General features: G+C 35.0%; 2 protein-coding genes across 3 annotated transcripts in view; one reads left to right on the top strand and one right to left on the bottom strand.

Annotated features, from left to right (window-relative positions):
• The window catches only part of LOC126750333 (nuclear speckle splicing regulatory protein 1), a 14336-nt gene extending 9578 nt beyond the window's left edge, over positions 1-4758 (top strand). The window contains exon 6 of the mRNA XM_050459907.1: positions 4369-4758. Within this exon, the coding sequence (XP_050315864.1) occupies positions 4369-4646 (278 nt within the window). The 3' untranslated portion in view covers positions 4647-4758. The remainder of the gene's footprint in view (positions 1-4368) is intronic.
• On the bottom strand, positions 4659-20940 carry LOC126750334 (serine/threonine-protein kinase 16-like). Of its 2 annotated transcripts, XM_050459908.1 has the most exons (7): positions 20602-20862; positions 20371-20528; positions 20163-20313; positions 19975-20105; positions 5187-5341; positions 4994-5128; positions 4659-4940 (listed from the first exon to the last, which is right to left on the bottom strand). In XM_050459908.1, the coding sequence occupies exons 1-7, from the start codon at positions 20709-20711 to the stop codon at positions 4824-4826; spliced, it is 957 nt and encodes a 318-aa protein (XP_050315865.1). In that variant the 5' UTR covers positions 20712-20862; the 3' UTR covers positions 4659-4823. The 2 variants fall into 2 exon arrangements, with proteins under 2 accessions (XP_050315865.1, XP_050315866.1); XM_050459909.1 differs by lacking the exon at positions 4659-4940 and having other exon boundaries at positions 4993-5121; positions 20602-20940.

The raw sequence follows: 20940 nt of genomic DNA, 5'->3' as shown, positions 1-20940 counted from the left end.
CCTCGGGTTTTAGATCTGCATCAATATTTAGGTTAAGTCGTCGCATTTATGTAGGTGACAAAAAGAATGGACTCCATTACACCTCCTCGATTTTTATTATTTGTGATAAACTTATTATTTTACTCACCTTATTATGTTGCTTTCTTAGTTATAAATAATTCTTAAAGATTTCCAACACTATGCTTTTCACTCTACATATCGTGTTATCGTGAGCTACGTATTACCCAAAATAATGGCAACACCGCTTGGTTGCGGCTGCAGGCGGCGGAATTTTTCGTTTTTATTTTTTGAACCGGGAGTCAGCAGACCTCACTTTGCTGTGTTACTGTACGTTGCATTAATAATTTTTAAGCGTTATTTTCGTGTTTTTTTCACTATGGCTGTTTATACCCCTTACGAAAGAGTTCAACCAATTAAATGATTTTATGGAGGCAATTCGGCAGTACAATGTATGTAGATATTTGTTTTCAGTGACATTTAAGAATAGACCAATTCCTTGTGCAAAAACGGTTTCAAATGTGGTTACAATTTTTGAGACATCTTTTTGTCTTCAAGATTGTAAAAAATGCCACACAAAACGTCAAGAACCACCTGTTGAGTTGGTCCAGATATAGAACGGCGGGAAGAAATGGTTTGCAGTACCCTAGAACTTGATTCGACACGGTCCACTAGAAGTGTTGGAGAGGAACTGAGAATGAGCAATAAAACTGTTGCTCGTATCTGGAAAAAATATGGGTACAAATGTTTGAAGTATTCAAAAACTCAGGAAATATTTCCTGAAGACCAGTGGCGAAGAATGGAATTTTGTGAAACCATGATGGAAAAGGCAAATGAAAACGAATATTTAAAAAAAATATTTTGTTTTCTGATGAATCTTCTTTTCCATTACATGGCAAACACAATCCTTCCATTGTTCGTTATTGGTCTCAGGAAAACGAGCACAGAAGTTTTCAGTTTCGTACCCAGTATCCTCAGAAATTGAATGTTTGGGCAGGTATTTTGGGCGACAATGTTATAGGGCCATTTTTTATTGATGGCACTTTAAACGCTCAAAAGTACCTCGAGTTGCTGCAAAACCAAGTTCTTCCTGCCATTCAAAGACTACCTGATATAGACCTGGGATCGGTTTATTTTCAGCAAGATGGCTGTCCTGCTCATAACGCGGCTAGAGTAAAAGAATTTTTAACAAATACTCTAAATGACTTTTATCTGTGGGGTTACCTTAAGCAGACAATTTACAAGCATGAATTTAGTAGGCCAACAAATTTAGAGGAGTTGCGAAATAAAATTGTCGAAGGTGCCAATTTCATTTTACCTGAAACTCTTTTGGAGGTGCGAAATAGCTTTTACGATAGGTTAAGTTTTTGTTTAGCGAAAGAAGGCGGTTTATTTGAGCCTTTTATTTAAAAAATGATATGTTGTTAAGTTTGTTTATTAGAGTTTTATTTCTGATTTTTATTATAGTTTTTTCAGAGTTGATATTTTATTAGAATAACGCTTTAATTTTCATTATGCAAAATACAGCATATTAAACATTTTAAGATTACAATTCTATGTGGGTTTTACACATTGTCATGTCTGTAAAACCCGCATTAGAATAAATATTTTAAAAATGCCTGGATTTTCGCGTAATATTTTGGGACATTTTGTCGCCAAACGACACAGCTCCCACGAAAGTCAGATGTTTACTAATCCCGTCCTCGGGCCGGCCGGGGCGGTGCTCTGTCGCAAGCACTCGTACACGCGCGACGTTGCAAAATTTCACTAAGTAAGTAGAACACTTGATCAACTTCGAGTTAGATATTGAAGAGCAAATTCACTTTCATAATAAACCGAATTGGCAACCTTTATACTTGTGTTTTGATAACTCACCTATAATGAGTTCGAAGCCATCTTACCCCACATAATGGCTAGTTTATCTCAAAAGAAAGCTCTCGAAAGCCCTAGCAAGGTCCATAAAAACTACTAACACCCTTTCTTCACCAACAAGACCCTTGTTAATTGTTTATATAATTCTAAAGAAATCTAATTTGTGTAGTTATACCTATGTAAGTTAGACATTTCCTTCACGTCGATATTTGACAATTCTTATTAGTGTTTAATATACAGTGCTTTCATTTCAAAACGATCCACAAAAAAAAAACACGTCAAATTAGATATACAGGGGGACGTTTAATTATGTATTTACTGAAGTTCTGTCAATCACCTCCTCACCTCCAGCTAACCTCACTTTAATATGTCAAATGGGAAGCCCCATCGTGTGATACATCATAGTAAGCAGCGTAAAATTCTCTATTCAACGGTACCAAAAAAATGAAATCGGTAAATGTGTAAGCAAATAGTTAGCGAAAATGTCTAGAAATAATGAATATTTTATTTACGCCTAACTTTGGTATTTTAAATGAATACTTTTAGTGTGGTACATCATTTTAAAATTCTTACATTTTTTATAATAGATCATCAAAAAAAAATACAAGCAATTTAGAAGTTAAAATGTGTGGTAACAAAGAGTACATTTAGTTCAAGCAAATTATTTATTTTTTTAAGTAAAGAATGTGTACCGTTATTTGCGAGAAAAAAGAGTGTCTTCAAATTTTTTGCAAAAATCTTTGCAGTCTTATAACTTTGTATGTGTATTTATTTCACTTATATTTTTTGCGAAACCTACCTAATAGGTACAAAAAAACACTGCAATACCTTACATTTTTAAGGCGTTTAAAAAGCAGGCGATTTATTATTGTTAAAACTGTCAGTTTGACGCGTGCAATTTTTCAATTTTAGTTAAAACAGTGAGTTAATAAAATGGTGTATACGCTAGGCGAAAGAATAGAAATAATTTTCCTGTATGGAGCTCAAGATCGGTGTGCTCGCAGAACCGCGAGAGCATTTAATGAAAGGTATCATGATAAAAACGTGAGCCATAAATACGTATTAGAATTGATATGAAAATTTGAAGAGACGGGATCGATTTGCAATAAGAAAAAATATGAAAATAGAATTGTCGATGAAGCATGCCAAATTGAAGTACTAGCACAATTTGCTATGGATCAAACTTTGTCTATACCAAAGGCCGCAAAACTAACAAATATTTCCACTGGTTCCGTACATAAAGTTTTAAAAAAAAAAGTTCTTTCCTTATAAAATTCATATTCTTCATGAACTCGGAGAAGATGACTTTGATAGGAGAATTCAATTTTGTGAAGTGATGTGCCAGCAATGCCAGATGTTTTTCGGGAAGGCCATACCCAATATCCCCAAAAAATTAATGTTTGGGAGGAATTTATGGGAATGGCGAAATTTATTTAAATCTTTTTAAAAATGCAATATACCCTTCTATCATCCAATCTATGGAAAATCAAGTAGATCAACATGGTGCTATATTATTGAATGAAAATAATATACATTTTCAGCAGGATGGAGCTCCCGCGCACTACACTTTGGTAGTTCGAGAGTGGCTTGATGAAAATTTTCGAGAACAGTGGATTGGCACACGTGGTGCAATCGAATGGCCTGCGCGGTCTCCGGACCTAACCCCACTAGACTTTTTTCTTTGGGCCTACTTAAAAAGCAAAGTTTATAAAACCCCACCTGAGAGTATTGAGAATTTAAAAAATAGAATATTTCAAGAATGCAGAGAAATTAGCGGGCAGACCCTTGCCAATGTTCGTAAGGAGTTTGAAAATAGGCTTTTTTATTGTCTTTCTAATAACGGCGCGCATTTTGAACATTTAATAAAATAAATTTGTTAAACTAATTAAATTTGATTTTCTACCCTACCGATTTACACTTTTTTGCTTCTTGGTCAATCAGTTTTATTTTTTTTTACAACCATTGATAGCATAATGAATGCCCTTTAAAATATTGTATCACCCCGTGGGGTAGCCATTTGACATACCAAAGTTTGGCGTAAATAAAATATTCATTATTTCTAGACATTTTCGCTAACAATTTGCTTACACATTTACCGATTTAATTTTTTTGGTACCGTTGAATAGAGAATTCTACGCTCCTTACTATGATGTATCACACGACGGGGGTTCCCATTTGACATATTAAAGTGAGGTTAGCTGGAGGTGATTGACAGAACTTCAGTAAATGCATAATTAAACGTCCCCCTGTATATCTAATTTGACGTGTTTTTTTTTTTGTTTTTTTTTAAGGGTGGATCGTTTAGAAAAGAAAGCACTGTATAGGTTTCCTATTAAGATCTTTTAAAAAATTTTGTCTTTAAACTGTCCATTCGCGTTAGTGTAAAATTGTTTTCATTTTTCTATTTATTGTGGCTTGAGGATGCAGTCGTGAGACCGGAAGCACTATAGAATAAAATATGGAATTTTTTAAAACTTTTAACCTTAAATTATTTTTTAGGTGAGAAACTAAAACTGCCTGATAAAGGTAATGTTTTAAGCGACAACGCATCTTTACTAAAGAAGATTGAGGGTAAAGACGACCAGAAAGTAACAGACAAGGAATCTAAAAATGATTTGAAAAAAGAAAAATCAGAAGATTTGGTGGAAAAAGTTGAAGAAAAAGAAGAAAAGCCCAAAAAGCCTAAAGTTGATATATGGAAAAAGCGGACTGTGGGTGCAGTATTTGATGAAGCAGTTAAAAGATATTTTGAAAGAAAAGCTGTCAGAGGATGGTAGAAAAAAAAATAATTTCATTAAAGTCGTATATTAAATTTAAAAAAAAAAAAACAAGATGTACAAATATAAATGCAATACGGCATACACAATAAATGTTTGGTTCTTAAAATAATTATGGCTATTTACATTTAAAAAAAATATGTCTTATATTTATTTCAGTATTTCATAACACATATGTTATACACTTGTGTCCAGTTCCCTTTTAAAATGATTAACTTCCTCAATTACCTGATTTATAAATGGTCTCTCAGAGGGATTCACTCTGAGCATAAATAAAATTAATTCGTGCAATTCCTAAAAACAATATAATACAATAAATTGAATAAAAACTATTTATTAATACTAACCTTTGGAAAAGGAGTTTCTTCTGGAAAAAATATATTTCCACTTATCACAGCTAAATTCACGGAGTCACCCCTTTCATAAACAATATCAAAAGGGGATTTAAAGTATAACATGGCATACAGTAAGCACCCTAAACTCTAAAAAAAATGATTAAATTAATATTAAAATCTTTTTGGTATTTAGTTGATTGCTGACCCATATATCTGTTCTCTCATCAATAACACAATAACTTTCAACATGGAAAAGTTCTGGGGCTCTATAAGTCATTGAACACCTCTCGGCAGCCACATCTTCGAGTTTTTGGGCATCTTGGCTTCCGCAGACTTGCACTTTTGCTGGGGCACAAGAACCTAATAAAATCAAATATTATATTACTTACATTACAAAAACTAACTTACTAAAATAAAAGCTACTTAGATACCTAGGTTAAGAATTGCAGAAATAACACATATTAAGATAGAAATAGCGTCAATGGATCAACATACAAGCAAAAAGTTGTAACAAATAAATCTTATATTTAGTGTCTGGCCAAACAAAATAAAAATTTAAGATATGGATGTAAAACTTAACTAAATAATAAAAATATTAAAAGAAATAAGACAACATACAATAGAGAATTAGAAACTATCACAGTAATAATGGGATTTTTGATCGCGGCTTACAAGTATAGCACGTATATTTTGCTCTTACTAAAAATGTGCTCAGTTTTCAAGTTAAACGTTGAAAAATACAGGGTGATTTTTAAGTTGATATTTTTTTTAACTGTGTATAGAACTCGGTAAAATAAACGTTTTTTTCAAATAACTTTATTCAAAAAACCGAAAAATAAAAAAATTGCATTGCCAAAATGTTATAAAATGGGTCCAATACGGTCCTCTCTAATTTACAAAAGTTGTTCAAAGTTGTCACCATTAACTTCAACACAACGATTTGCTCGACTTAACCACTGTTCCGTAACGGGACGCAATAGAGAAATCGGTTTTTGTCTAACTGTTGCCGCAGCCTGCTCAATTTGTGCTATTAGTTCTTCTTCTGTGTCGATAGGCGTCTTGAAAACTAAACTTTTCATATACCTCCCCACAAAAAAACGTCACATGGATTTAGGTCTGGCGACCTTGGTGGCCATGCAACTGGTCCATTTCGGCCAATCCACCGATTTGGGTAACTTATATCCAAAAATTCGCTCACTTCTCGTCTAAAATGGGCAGGTGTTTCATCCTGCAGGAGCCACATAGCTTGCCTGATATTCAGTGGCACGTCTTCTAACAGAATAGGCAGATTATTTTGCAAAAAGTCCGAATAAACATCGCCCGTCAAACGGTCTGGTAAGATAAATGATCCTACAAGTATCCCATTCACAATTCCTGCCAACACATTAGCGAAAAAGCGGTGTTGAAAATTGGTTCTGCGAATTGCATGGGGATTACCAACAGACCAAACATGCGTATTTCGAAAATTGTTAATGCCGTTTCGGGTGAACGTTGCCTCGTCCATAGCTAAAATTTTGTACGAAAAATGTTGATCATTTGTAGGAACCATTCACAAAACTGAACTCTGCGGGGGAAGTCTTCAGGCAGTAGCTCTTGGACACGTTGAACGTGAAAGGGATTAAATTGAAAGAAAGAAAGAGAGAAAATGTGCTATATTACGTAAGAATAATCTTGTGTACAAGCATCCTACAAGCTAAAAAAACAAAACACAAATACAATTTCAAAAATTGACAAAACAATGAACAAAATTAAACACAAGAAGACAAAACTTTTTGAACATACTTAAATTAAAGATAACTAAATAAAACAATCAATTACTAAATAAAGGTAAACTTGTTGACAAAACTAGAGAAGAAAAAAGGAAAAAAAGAAAACTTTCCAACATGTCCAAGGTTAAAACCTATCATTAAAAAAGTAATCCAGGTTATAATATGCCTTAGCCAATAAAAGCGACTTTAATTCTCTTTTAAATTTCTTAACATCCGATATATGTCTAACACACAGAGGAACATGATTGTAATTTTTTTTACTTATGTAAATTAATGAGTTTTTGGTAAGGGAAGACGTAGGAATAGGTAGGGGAACATCATTTACACGACGAGTCAAATGGCCAGTGTCAGAGGGTAATTTGGGAATTTTGTGAATAAGAGCAGCTGTTTCTAAGATAAAGAGTGAAAAAAGAGTTAGGATTTTTTCAGAAATGAAGAGGGGTTTGCAAGAACTTAGCAGAACACAGGTATCTAACTGCTTTTTTTTGAATAACAAAGATAATGTTAAGTAGCCCCTTATTGGTTAAACTCCAAAAAGGCAAGCCATACCGAATATGAGATTCAATAAGTGAAAAGTACACTGAACGTGCAACCACCCCTCCCAGCTCCTGTTTTGCCATTCTTACTGCGAAACATCCAGAAGATAATTTCCCAGCTAAATGTAAAATATGATCTTCAAACCGAAGGCGACCATCAATGGTAATTCCTAGGAACTTGCAGCACTCTTTATTCTGCAAGAGGGAATTTTCGTCAAACATCAGACCCTGAACATCGCACTTAAACCCCATAATAGACGTCTTTCTTACATTAAACACGAGCCTGTTGGAAGCACACCACCCTGATAAAATCTGAAGGTCTTCAAGGATACAAGTCTTAATATAGTCAGAATTTTTATGGCTCCATAGTATGGTGGTATCATCAGCAAACTGAACCACCTTGCCCTGCAGTTTCAATGAATTCAAGTCATCCACATACAGTAAAAATAACAGTGGTCCCAACACTGAACCCTGGGGAACGCCGCATTTTAGGGATCTAGAAGCAGACAAACGCCCAGACACTGAAACCTTCTGAGTACGATTTGATAGATAGGACTCAAGCCATCGCAACGCTACGCCTCTAAAACCATATTTATCGAGCTTAGATAACAGTATTCCATGATCCACACAGTCAAATGCTTTGGATAGATCACAAAACACTGCCGCCGATGACTCTCCAGAATTCAAGGACACATAGACGCTCTCCAAAAAGCTAAAAACAGCATCATGAGTCCCTTTACCGGCTTGAAATCCAAACTGATTTGCAGACAAACTGCCATAATGATGTAAAAAGGACAAAATTCTGCTTTTTGCAAGTTTTTCAACTATCTTAGAGAGGGTAGACAAAATAGAAATGGGACGGAAATTACAAGGCTGATCCAAATCTCCACCCTTATGAGGAGGGATAACCACTGCCTCTTTTAAACATGAAGGAAAAATGCCATTATGTAAAGAATTGTTTATGGCAGAAACTAAAGCATTTAAGGCTGAATCAGGCAAAAAGAGTAACAACCTCGAAGATATCCCATCAGCTACAGATGATTTATGGTTTTTTAGGCGTTTGATTTCATTTTTTACTTCGGTAAGTTCGACAGGATGAAAGAAAAATGAATGCTCAACCGACACTTGTTGAAGATAGTGTAAGGGATCAATGTTACTACGAATGCCCTTGAGCAAGATATTAGGTATATCACAATAATAGTCGTTTAAAATGTCAGGTCTTAACTCCGGTTCCGATACTTTTCTAAAATGTCTAAAATCATTAATAATCGACCAACACTCTCTTTGCCTATTTGATGACATATTTAAGCGATCCCTATAATAATTAGATTTTGCTGCTTTAATTGTCTTTCTGTATAGACTACGGTATTTCTGATGATATACAAGGATATTTTCATTTGTGGTATATTTGCACAATTTAGTCAAAAAACGGAGGTTTTTAGCAGACATTCTAAGGCCTCTTGTAACCCATGGTTTTCGTTTCTTAGTTTTAAGCCTCATTTTAGGAAAGCACTGATTGATCTTATCACACAGAACTTGAAAAAATAAAGTAAGTGGGTCAGAAGCCGTTTCAAGTGCATTCCAATTTACCGAAGCTGTAGCAGCAGAAAAAGCATTGAAATTTCTCCTGCTGAAAATTCTTCCCATATAATGAGATGAAGATGATACAGTATTATATGGCATTTTAGCAAGAATAGCTTCATGGTCGGAAATACCAGATGGGAGTACTGTGCATAAAACGGCATCAAAATTTGTACAGAAATAGTCAATTGTAGTTGCAGATGAAGAAGTTATTCGTGTGGGAGAAAGAACGTGCATTTTCAAGTCGTAAGAATTTAAAATACTTAAAAGAGAAGTACGTGGCAAGGTTTCATCAGTGTAGTTGATATTAAAGTCAGCAGCCAATATAACCTTAGAGTGTAGGGACAACTGGGATAAAATAGAATCAAGTTTGTCCAGAAACATAGCAATATCTTCTGTAGGTGGCCTATAAACACAAAGAATATATAAATTAAAACGCTTACAAAAAGAAAGAGAGAATTCAAAAACATTCTCTAACAGAAGATTATCATACTTATCAATATTACAAAAAATCGTTTCAATTGTTTGCCTAGCCAAGATCATGGTTCCTCCATGTATAGATTGTTGGCGACAAAAATTTGATATAGGAAGATAATCAGATATTAAAAAACATTCACTAGGCCTCAACCAGTGCTCAGTCAGAAGTACAATATCAGGAAAATTGAATTGATTCTCGCGCAATGTTGTCCATACTTTTGTTTGACTTAATCCGACCTGCCATGCAACAACTCGAGTACTTGTTGGATCTTCTTCGATGAGATTTAAAATTTGTTCTTCCCTATGAAGATTTTCAGGTCTCCTTCCTCTTCCTGCATGCCCTCCACGATGTTCCCGTAAATCGCCAGTATCCCTAGCCCGTTGAATAAGATTTATGAAACTTCTGGGTGTAGGATGATTCCGCAAAGGAAAGCGGTCTGCGTATAATACCGAAGCAGCAGCAGCACTTTGAAGACACTCTCCATAAATAAGCAACATATCCACAAGTTCATTGTTTTCATAACGATGTGCCATTTTTAGGATTTGCAAATTTAAAATTAACAACAATAAACCAAAAGTGTCTAAGACTAACTGATCGGTACAATGCGTGATCGATTATACAAAAATTCGAGCAAAAACTAAACATAAACAGACGAAGAAAAACAAACCCATATTCACTTTATTTATTCTGTATGTCCCTTGTTTTTGAGTGTATCGAAAAAAGTTATTTGAAAAAAATGTATATTTTACCGAGTTCTATACACAGTTAAAAAAAAAGTATCAACTTAAAAATCACCCTGTATAATTTTTTTTTGCACGATTGGATAGTGTGAAATGTGTAGAGTTGAAATGTCTAGAGTTGAAATGTGCAAAGAAATGTTGGTGTTTCTATACCATATTACTATAAAAAGAAGGACATCTGTAAGAATTATTGTTTTCATTATCACCGTAGCAGCAGACCAACAAGCAGCCATAGTTTTTCGATGGCGGGGATATGTGCAAACTGCAAACTATCTACGACTCGATCCACGGCACGCATTCAGTGTGATAGCTGCAAGGCGGACCTGCATGTCGCGTGCACAGGCCTCTCTGCGGATGACCACTCGCGCCTTACGCGCATTAAAATCAAAACACTGAAAATCCTTTGCAACGGCTGTAATGAAAACTTTGATCAACTGACCGCTATGAGGGAGTCTATCGTGGCATTAACAGTGGAGCTTTTGGATAAAATCGATATACTGAACACTAAAATCAGCCATCTTGAGACTCAAACGAGGACTCCAAGTGCGGTTTTGGAGCCAAAAACGTTGGAAGAAGTTACCGCCGAAGCGGTTGAAAGAATAAATAGATCTAAAAACGTCTTGATTAAAGGGATTCCAGAATCTCTTGGAGACGTCACATCTCGTAAACAAAAGGATACTACGGAGGTCATGAAAACATTAACCGTCATAGATGAGCACGTACCAGCTCCAATTTCCGTTTTGAGATTGGGCCAAGTACCAAAACCCGGAGGACGCCCTCGCTACATTAAAGTTACTTTACTGATCGTCACAAAAATAAACTCCTGGATAATGACCTTAGCCGCTCTATCTGATATTTTATCAGATGACAAAACCAAAAATCAACTTAACTATTTAACCCAATTACGAGAAGAACTTGAACGTAAAAATGCTAGTGGTGAAGATAACCTTACCATCAAGTACATAAAAGGGGTACCAGAAATTGTGTCTGTTCACACAAAAAAACGATTAGATACATCTTGTCTCCAATGGAAAATCTTATATACAAACCTAGGCAGTTTATTAGCTAAATACAGCGAGTTTGTCTACAAAATTCAACTAACAAACCCAAATCTTATTTTTATAACCGAAACATGGCTTTCAAATAAAATACCTGACTCCTTGGTTGACTTACCTGGGTATACTATATTTAGAACAGATAGAACAAATAAACCTGGGGGCGGAGTTTGCGCCTATGTAAGCAATCAAATTTTAATTGATTTTTCTTCACAAAAGTTACCATTTTCTTCAGACGCCCTAATATTAAAAATAGCAAGCAAAGATATTTTTTTTACTTTTATGTGTATCTATCGGCCCCCCGCAAATGATACCAGTTTGGAAAACAACAAAAAGCTTTTTGAAAAGATGCAAGACTTGTCAAGGACATGTGAAAATTTAGTAATAGTCAGTCGGTGACTTTAATTTTCCTAGTTAAAAATGGTCGCTTACGTTATTTTCTGAACCATACGATTCTGAAACCTATTTTAGTGACTTAATATTAAATAGTAATCTGTCCCAACTTATCACTGAACCAACCAGATACAGACAAAACCAGAAACCATCGACCCTCGACTTATTACTAACAAACGAAAAATCTCTTGTTTGCAATATTAAAATCGAGGACCCTATTGGAAAATCAGAATTTTCTACAAAATCCTACAATGGAAAACAGAACACCAGTCAAATACTTGGTGACAAATTTCGAACATGTCTGTAATGATCTAGGAAAGTTGGACTGGGACCAAATGTTTATATCCTGTGAATCCTCATCTGAAATGTGGTCAGTTTTTTATAAGATTTTCTTTGCGACTCTATTACTTAGAATTCTCAAGAAAAACCAATGCGACACAAAGCAAAGAAACCTTGGATAAATAAAATCTTTTTAACATGGTTAAACGAAAGAAACATCTCTGGACAAAATATAGGCGTTCAGAAATGACATTGACCTGACGATTCATCGTAGTTTTTCGAAAATGATTACAAACTTAATAAAAAATTCCCGCCAAAATTTTGAAATTAAACGACAAAAACGACAAACGACAAAAACCCCAAAAAACTATTTAAATACATTCGCTCCTCAATTAAATCAAGGGTTTCAATACCGTTACTAAAAAAGGGCAACAACAGCATGTGTGAAAATGAAGTGCAAGTCGCGGAAGAGTTGGCGAGAACATTCAAACAGGCATTCACTAAAGAGCCTGAACGAGATTATTGAGTTGAGAGGCAACTATTCTAAAAAAATGCAGTGAAGTGATAGCTGCGCCTCTTGCAAAAGTTATGAAATACTCAATGATTAAAAACTCTGTACCCGAACAGCGGAAAGTCGCATCGGTCACGCCAATTTTTAAAAAAGGCGACAAGTTATCAGCAGGCAACTATAGGCCGATAAGCCTAGTATCGATTGTTTGCAAAATTATGGAGTCCATTGTTCGAGATGAAGTCCAAACATTCTTTACTGAAAATTATGTAATATCCAACACGGATTTGTAAGGGGTCGCTCTACGATTACTAACCTGCTTCAATGCCTTAACCAGTGGATAACAGTCTTAGACAAAAATCAACCATTAGATGTCATTTACCTCGACTTTGCTAAGGCATTTGATAGAGTTCCCACGAAACGATTGTTACATAAGCTAGAACATCTTGGCATTAGAGGAGAATTGTTAAATTGGATTGAAGACTTTTTAAAAAATAGAAAGTTTAGTATGAGGGAGGGGGGCACCATGTCAAAATTTTATCTAGTATCCAGCGGTGTCCCTCAGGGCTCCGTCCTCGGCCCTCTCCTGTTCCTGGCTTACACGTGTGATTTACCTTCAGAACTAAAATGCTGGGTATCAATGTTTGCTGACGACACAAAAATATATGCAGTTCCCCTAACTTCTTATCAACAATAATTGCAAACCGATCTGGACACTATTTGGATGTGGTGCAGTGAATGGTTACTTCCTCTTAACGCGGACAAGTGTGTGGTGTTACATTTAGGAAAAAATAATCTCCAGCTACCCTACCAAATAAATAACATTGAACTTAAAAAAGTCGAATCTTATTGTGATCTCGGAATAATAGTAACTAAGGATCTCTCTTGGTCCCAGCATATTGCCTCAATTGTGAAACGTGCAAATTCTATGTTGTATCTGCTACAAAAGGCTTTTGTTAAAATTCCATTCCACAATTTTATGAAATTGTATACCACGTTTGTCCGGCCTATTATTGAATATGCAGGTCCCGTCTGGTGCGCGACAAAAATTTACTTGAATTGTTGCAGCGACGCGCTACACGATCTACGTATGGTTTGCGTATGCCGAGACCTACCTACAGCGAGAGACTTTCAAATGCAAACTTGCTAACTTTTGATAAACGAAAGCTTCGTGGTGATTTAATTTTTACATTCAGAATCCTGTATAATTATTTGGACTGTGATCTAAACGAACTATTTGAAAGAAATCGGGATATTAGACTTCGCGGTCACACTTTAAAATTAAAAAAACAGATGTATAAAACAAAAACACGTCAAATGTTTTTGCTTAAGTGTTTGATGTTTGGAATTCGTTACCCGTAGATGTCATAACTGCTCCTACTGTAAACTATTTTAAGAATCGTCTGGATAAATTGGACATGTTTAGTGTTTAAATTTGAAAGCTGACATTTGAAGATTTATTGAAATATATTGTAATGCCTACTTAGTTCATAGAGCTATACAGAATGTAAATTCTTGGCTTTTATCTAATAAAATAATAAAAATAATAATACTTATTTACGCTATAATAAGCCTTATCAGCTAAAAACCGCTTTATCTTTCTTCTAAACAGTTTTAGGGAGGTAAATCTTCTTAAATATAGTGGTAAATGAATATAAATCTTAATGCTCTCGTAAATTATAGACTTCTTAACAAATTGAGGAATTGGTAGCAGTCCAAAACATTTCAACTATTCTAGATAGAATTACGATATATGATTTTTCGGCGATTTTTATAAATCAGAGTAACTGGTTCCAGAGAAAATAAGAGAGTTACAATTTTTTTCCTTTTTAAAAAGTGGTCTGCAATGCTCCCCATTCTTTGCGGTACAAATATACCTTACAGCACGCTTCTGAAGGACAAAAATGGAGTCCAATAAGGTATGATTGAATATTCACCCAAAAACAGATCCCAGGCCCTTAATCCTGACTAGATATGGGCAAAATAAACTAATCTGGATAAGTAACATCCAAGTTCAATGGCCACCATTCGAACTGCAAAACAACCAGGTGAAATTTTATTTGAAAGAGCCAACATGTAGGATTTAAAGTTGAATTCAGAGTCAATGATTACTACAAGAAACTTAGTTTCAGGTTGACACCTAATGGAGATCAGAAAGCCCTAAATCATCCCTAAAGGATAAAATAGTCGTTTTTGACAGGTTTAACAAAAAGAGAATTAGAATTATCTTGATGTAATTAGAATTACACCAAGACTTAAGTAATTGAAGATCATCCAGAATAGCTCCTTTCAAAATCAGAAAGTTACCAAAGCTATTTCTTTTTTAACATGCAACACTTGTCTGCTTTTTTTCTTCAGAGTTTGTAAGGAGAAAGTAAAATGAATTACGCACCTGTAGAAGTCTGAGAAATATTTTTGGTCAGTTTTTCAGCTACAATATACTCTTGTTTAATTTTAAAGTGAAATGGTTTTTACTTCAAATATCATTTATAATTGACTAACTTTCTTTTTGTTTATTTTAAGCTGTATAAAGGCGGTAATGCAAGTCCTTTTCCCTTGGGTAAGCCATTTTTTTCTTTTTTATTTTTTACAGGAAAAGTTTTATTGAAAATTTCCACAATTTTTTTTTTGAAATTCACCTACAGGAACGACACGAAAAAATGTACTCCCAAGAATCATTGTTGCACATCACATTAAGTTAACACTTTATTTTGGAAGAGAAATAAAAGGAATAAAGGAAATATGCCTTGTTGTTCACATCATAATCGCTTCACACATAAGATTTAATTTTACATGAATGAACAATAAGGGAAGATGAAACTCAAGTAACCACGAAAATGATTACTTGAGTGGTCAATAAATTCTTTTACTGAATAAAATAGATGCTGTTTAAGAAATCGTTTTATTCCTAGCTAAATCCTTTATACTCCATCCCCAACTTTTTCACCCCACCAGGTAATGCATTATACATATAATGATAATAATAATAATAACGTTTATAAATTTCCAATACAATTAACAATTCAATATTACATTGTTGTAAAAGAAATAATAACAATATAATTTATACAATTGTGCAGTATTAAATGGCCTAGTTTTCAGCATCCTAACAATAACTGTTTGTAGCTGGAAAATGTAATAGATTGTTTCTTAAGCTTTTACGTAACAAAATGGGACATGTGTACAACATTCAATATTTTCTAAAACCTGGATGCTTGACTCGTGATTTGGTACTAACTGCTTCAGCTCTTGCTTCCAATTTAACCAAGAACGATTTGGTGATCTTGTGGTTGAACGGAACAGATTCTCCTACATCTATTATTAACGATTTTATCATTCCCTGTAAAAACACTACTTTCCTCGTTATGACAAGCCCTTGTTTTGGACCAGGTTGCAGTGTCGTATATAATAGTAATCTGTCATTATATAAAGCTTTCCATAGAAACAACATTGACCTAAGTCGAATACTTGAATGCAATTATGTTAATCATTTTGCTGATTTGGCTTGTATATTACATGGCCACATAAAAGAATATTTTCTAAACCCACTGTATAATTCTAAGCATCTAAAACTAAATAGATCACCTAATTTTGTCGAAAGCGTGGGAACTGCGTCTGAGCGTGTGACTGGTTCTCACTCTTTTTTATAGATGAGACCGTAGAGGTTGAAGCTCCCCTTCATTCAACTGCAATATCAAAATTAAAGCATTGTAGTGCATTTTTATTAAATATTCAATCTCTTCGGAATAAGGTGGATGAGCTTCAACTTCTGCTTGCTAATTTTAATTTTCCTGACATTGTTATATTAACAGAACATTGGCTTAGACCTAATGAATGTTTTTGTATTGATGAGTATGTACCACTGTCAGTTTATTATAGACAAAACTCTCTGCATGGAGGGACTGCTGTTCTAATTAGGAGACATTTTCAAAACTTTTTCTGTACTGTTGATAAGTTTGGTGATGCCTCAGTTGAACAGGTTTTTGAGTGTTCGGTGTGTTTTTGTAAATTGTTTAATATGTACGTTATTTGTATATACCGCCCGCCCTCTGGGGATATCAGTGTGTTTCTTGACCGGTTAGATTGTCTTCTGTCCCAGCTCCCTATTCACTCGCGTGTTATCTTGGCTGGAGATTTTAATATTAATTATTCAGAGGTTTCCTTACCGCAAAGAATTTCTCTTGATGAAATCTTCAAATCATTTGCACTCACAATGGATGTTAATGCACCCACTCGTATTTCGTCCTCTTCATCGACCACTATTGATTATTTCTGCAGTAATTTGGACGGTGTTACCTGTTCAGTGCACTCAGTGGGTATATCGGATCACGAGGGGGTGTATGTCCAATTCCCTGGTGACTTTAAAAACAAATCTGGCCGCCGCATTGGGAGAGTGTTTAGCGGGAACAATTTAAATTTATTTTCTCAATCCATTTTGTCTGTTAACTGGAATGCAATTCAGGCTGCTCCACAACCATTTTCTTCCTTTTATTATACATTACGTGATAAAATAAATATCTGCTTTCCCTTGGTTAGGCTTAAATTCAAGAGACGAAAACCATGGATCACCGCGGGACTAAAAACTTCTGCCCAAAATTTGCGATGCTTAGCAAGAATTCGCAAATCTATTGACAATCAATTCATCAGGTCTTATTTTCAGGATTATCGGAAAATGTATAGGCATCTGATAAAAGTCAGAAAGGAACTGTATTACAATGAGCGCTTAGATTTGTCCGGTAACAGACAGAAGGAAAGTTGGTTAATCATTAACGAATGTAGGCAGTCTTCTCGTCGGCGGTTGGTTGAATCGGACTTTTGGCCCGATGATTTCAATGACTATTTTTCTAATATTGCTGAGAAGTTACTGGAAGCAGTTCCCAGTGACGGCGATCCATTGCAGTATCTTAATCGGAATGCTATCAACCAATCATTCTTTTTCCACCCTGTAGATGCCACCGAGGTTCTTGAAACAATTCAGTGCTTGAAGAATCATAGGTCTTCGGGTTCCGATGGTATCTCTTCACGTCTGCTGTCACTTCTGCCTGCGAGCGCTTTAGGTGCTTTGGTTTGAGCAATCAATCAGTCATTTCTTCAGGGCGAGTTCCCATCCTGTTTAAAGGAAGCTATGATTATCCCTCTTCATAAGGGTGGTAGCTTGGACCGACCCTCTAACTTCCGTCCCATATCAATTTTGTCTACCCTCTCCAAGGTTCTTGAGCGGCTTGCAAAAAAGAGAATTGTCTGTTTTTTGACCAAATACAATGTGCTGTCCCCTAATCAGTATGGATTTCAGTCATCTAAGGGCACGCAGGATGCCATCTTCAGATTTTTGGAGAGTGTGTATCTATCTATGAACTCCAAGGAGGCTGCAGCAGCGGTGTTCTGTGATCTGTCCAAGGCCTTCGATTGTGTGGATCACGGAATACTGCTGTCAAAGCTTGATTTTTACGGATTTAGGGGAGTTGCTTTGGGGTGGTTGAAGTCATACCTGTCTGGCCACACCCAGAGGGTGGTTGCATCTGGATTTTCGTCAGGGATAGCACATCTTAAATGTGGTGTACCTCAAGGGTCAGTGTTGGGTCCTATTTTATTTTTATTATACATTAATGACTTAAGCTCTCTATCACTGCATGGACTAGTGGTTCAGTTTGCCGATGATACTACAATTCTGTGGCATAACAAAGATCAAAAAGTAGTCAGATCTCTCATAGTAGAGGACCTTCACAAAATTAAAGAGTGGTGCATCTGCAATCAGCTTGTATTCAATGGTGATAAGACTTTTGTTCTGGGCTTTAAGTGTAATGTAGAGGGTTTTTTGTTGGTTGAGCAGAGCCCACTACATGGTAGGGATTATTGTCGATTTCTCGGCCTCTTCATTGATGAGAGTTTAAGGTTTGACAACCACGTTTTGGGCCTCGCTGCTAAACTTTCTTCTGGTTGTTTTGCAGTCAGGGTTGCCAGGCATGAGTTGGGAGGGGGGGGGGGGGAGGTTGTTTGCTCGTTCAGTTTATTTCACCTTAATAGACTCTTATATCCGTTATGGGTTGCCATTTTGGGGTTTGTGCTCCAAGGGACTCCTTAACATAATTTTTACTATTCAGAAAAAAGCATTAAGCATTGGTGTTGGTCTGAGAGTCTCTTGTAAACCTCTTTTTGTAGCTAAAAGAATTTTAACAGTTTTCTCACTCTTTATATTGCAAACTGCAACACTCATACATAAGTCCGTAAGTCCACCATCCTGCACCAGTCATAATACTCGTCAAGTGGGCAACTGATCTCTTCCAATCCCCACCTCCTCACTTACGCGAAACTCTCTTATATTTATTAGTCGTAAAATATTTAATCATGTTCCTTTTTCGATTAGGACTGTTACAGACCTTAAAAAGTTTAGGAGAGAACTAAAGAAATTAATCTTACCAAAAGCTTACTACTTACTACAGCATTGAAGAGTATTTTAACGATTCACTTTAATATTTAAAATTAATTATATATCTGTGGATCAGATTTATTTTATTATTATTATTTTTTTATTATTCTTGTTTTATGTTGGTTCTCGCCTTTTCTTTTCTTCTTTTTTGGTTTTTTCTTTGTTTATATAAAATATGCTTCTATGTACAATCAAAATCGATTCTGTATTCTGTTTTTGTCCTGTATAACCAAATAAATACTTGTATTATAAATTCTAGGATTAGGAAGCTTTTAGCACAAGTTTGTAAACTTAGTAAATAAAGTATATTTTGACTTTGACTAAGTAGGGGCTGTTGAAGTCACACAATAAATACACAATCATGTAGTAAGTCTATTTTTAAACAATGTGGAATTGCAAGGTCTTGACTATTTCATGTTACTCATGTAATATATCAATGTTTTTTTTAAACAAATTTAAATTTTTATATTGCAAAATAGCATGCCCATATATATAGAGTATGCCATCACTATGCCTTAAAAAATGAAGAGCGGTGATCTACTTAGATGCACTACATATGGTCCTAATTATTCCCTTTTCAATGATAAATATCCTCTGCATTGTTTCTGCATGGGAACCTTAGAATATAATGCCATAGGCTATGTGGGAATGGACATAGGCATAATCTAATGAGATTACAGAGGCTTCACTTATAGTGTTTCCTATGTTCTAAATTGCAAAGTTTGCCAATGATATTTTCTTGCAAACTTCAATCCCATGAATTTGCAATTTCAGGTCTGTATTTATAGTGAGTTCTAAAAACTTTTCTCTTCTCTGTTAGACATTCATTCTATTAAATGAGAGTCTGAGTATTCTTATTTTTGTAATTCTTGCTTTCAAAGTGAATAAAATTGATATACTTATCATCAGCAAACTATGCAAGGAAAAGGGTAGCATCATAATAATTTAAATAAGTACAAAGATTTATGGGATTTTTGTGGTCTAGAATTTGATAATAAATATAATTGTCAATGTCCTGTTTTTTATTTCAGTTGTTTATTTGGGTATTGTAGTTATTATTAAAATTACAACCAATTTTTAAAGTGCCATGCCTTCTTGGCCCCTCGGACAAGCCGCCAATGTCATAATGTATATATTTTTAAAACTAGTGTAAATTCTTTAGTTTAATTAATTTTAAGTCTAATAAAATCAATAGTGTGTCCTGTTAAAGAAAAAAATCAATCATACCTAAGTCCATTAAAACTGGATCCATATTGTCTGTTAGGCATACATTTCCAGGTTTTATATCCCGGTGTGCCACAGGTTCTGGACTGAACTCATGCATATATTTCAGTGCCTGACAGATGTCAGAAAAAAGTCTAAAAATTCATTTTATATAATTGCTACAGTACTCTCTTAAAAAACATATAGTTTACCTAATGACTTCTCTAGTATCTAAATAATTCTTTGAAAAAGACCTCAATGCTAAGTAATCATGTAGAGTCCCACGTTTAAAGTAAGGCAACAATAAAAATGCCTCTGAGATGGACTGAACTACTGGGTCTGCCGAGCCTTTCATACAAGAATCTATTAAAAAAACACTCTTAGGTAAAGATTAAATAACAAAATTAGGTCAAACCTAACCGACTAGTTCGATAATGTTGGGATGCTTTAATCTTTTACAGTAAGTTATTTCTTGGCTAGCAATCTTTTCATCTTCTGTACTATGACATTTAATTCTTTTTAATGCAAACTTCTTTCGGGTTGATGATTGTTCCACTAGTTCCACACAAGAAAAGCCCCTAAAGAAAATAAATAGCATTCAAGACAACCATAACACCCAAAAAGAACAACATATAATGTGTGTAAACATACCCCTCACCCAGTAGATCCTTGACATTGTATCTTATCCCATTTATATCAATACTTTCGGATCCGCAAATGCATCCAAGCCTTAGTAAGGTGCTTAATCCTAACGTGTTCATTATTTTAATAAAATGTTTGATTAAATTTTGCACAATATGTGAAGAAAAACAAAAATTGTTTGTTTAGAAAAACATAACCAACAAATAACTGACACGTCTTGACGTTAGGCATTTTTTACGTGACAACGTTGCCGTATTTACGTTATGTAATTTGACAGTTGTAAGACACGTGACTCTTAAGGTACGAGCGTACCCAACTATTATAAAAGCTAAACTTACAATTAAAATT

This window comes from Anthonomus grandis, chromosome 2 (assembly GCF_022605725.1).
Source record: "Anthonomus grandis grandis chromosome 2, icAntGran1.3, whole genome shotgun sequence".
Taxonomy (NCBI): Eukaryota; Metazoa; Arthropoda; class Insecta; order Coleoptera; family Curculionidae; genus Anthonomus; species Anthonomus grandis.
Note: the sequence above shows the minus strand (reverse complement) of the source record. Positions and strands in the feature narration are given on the sequence as shown.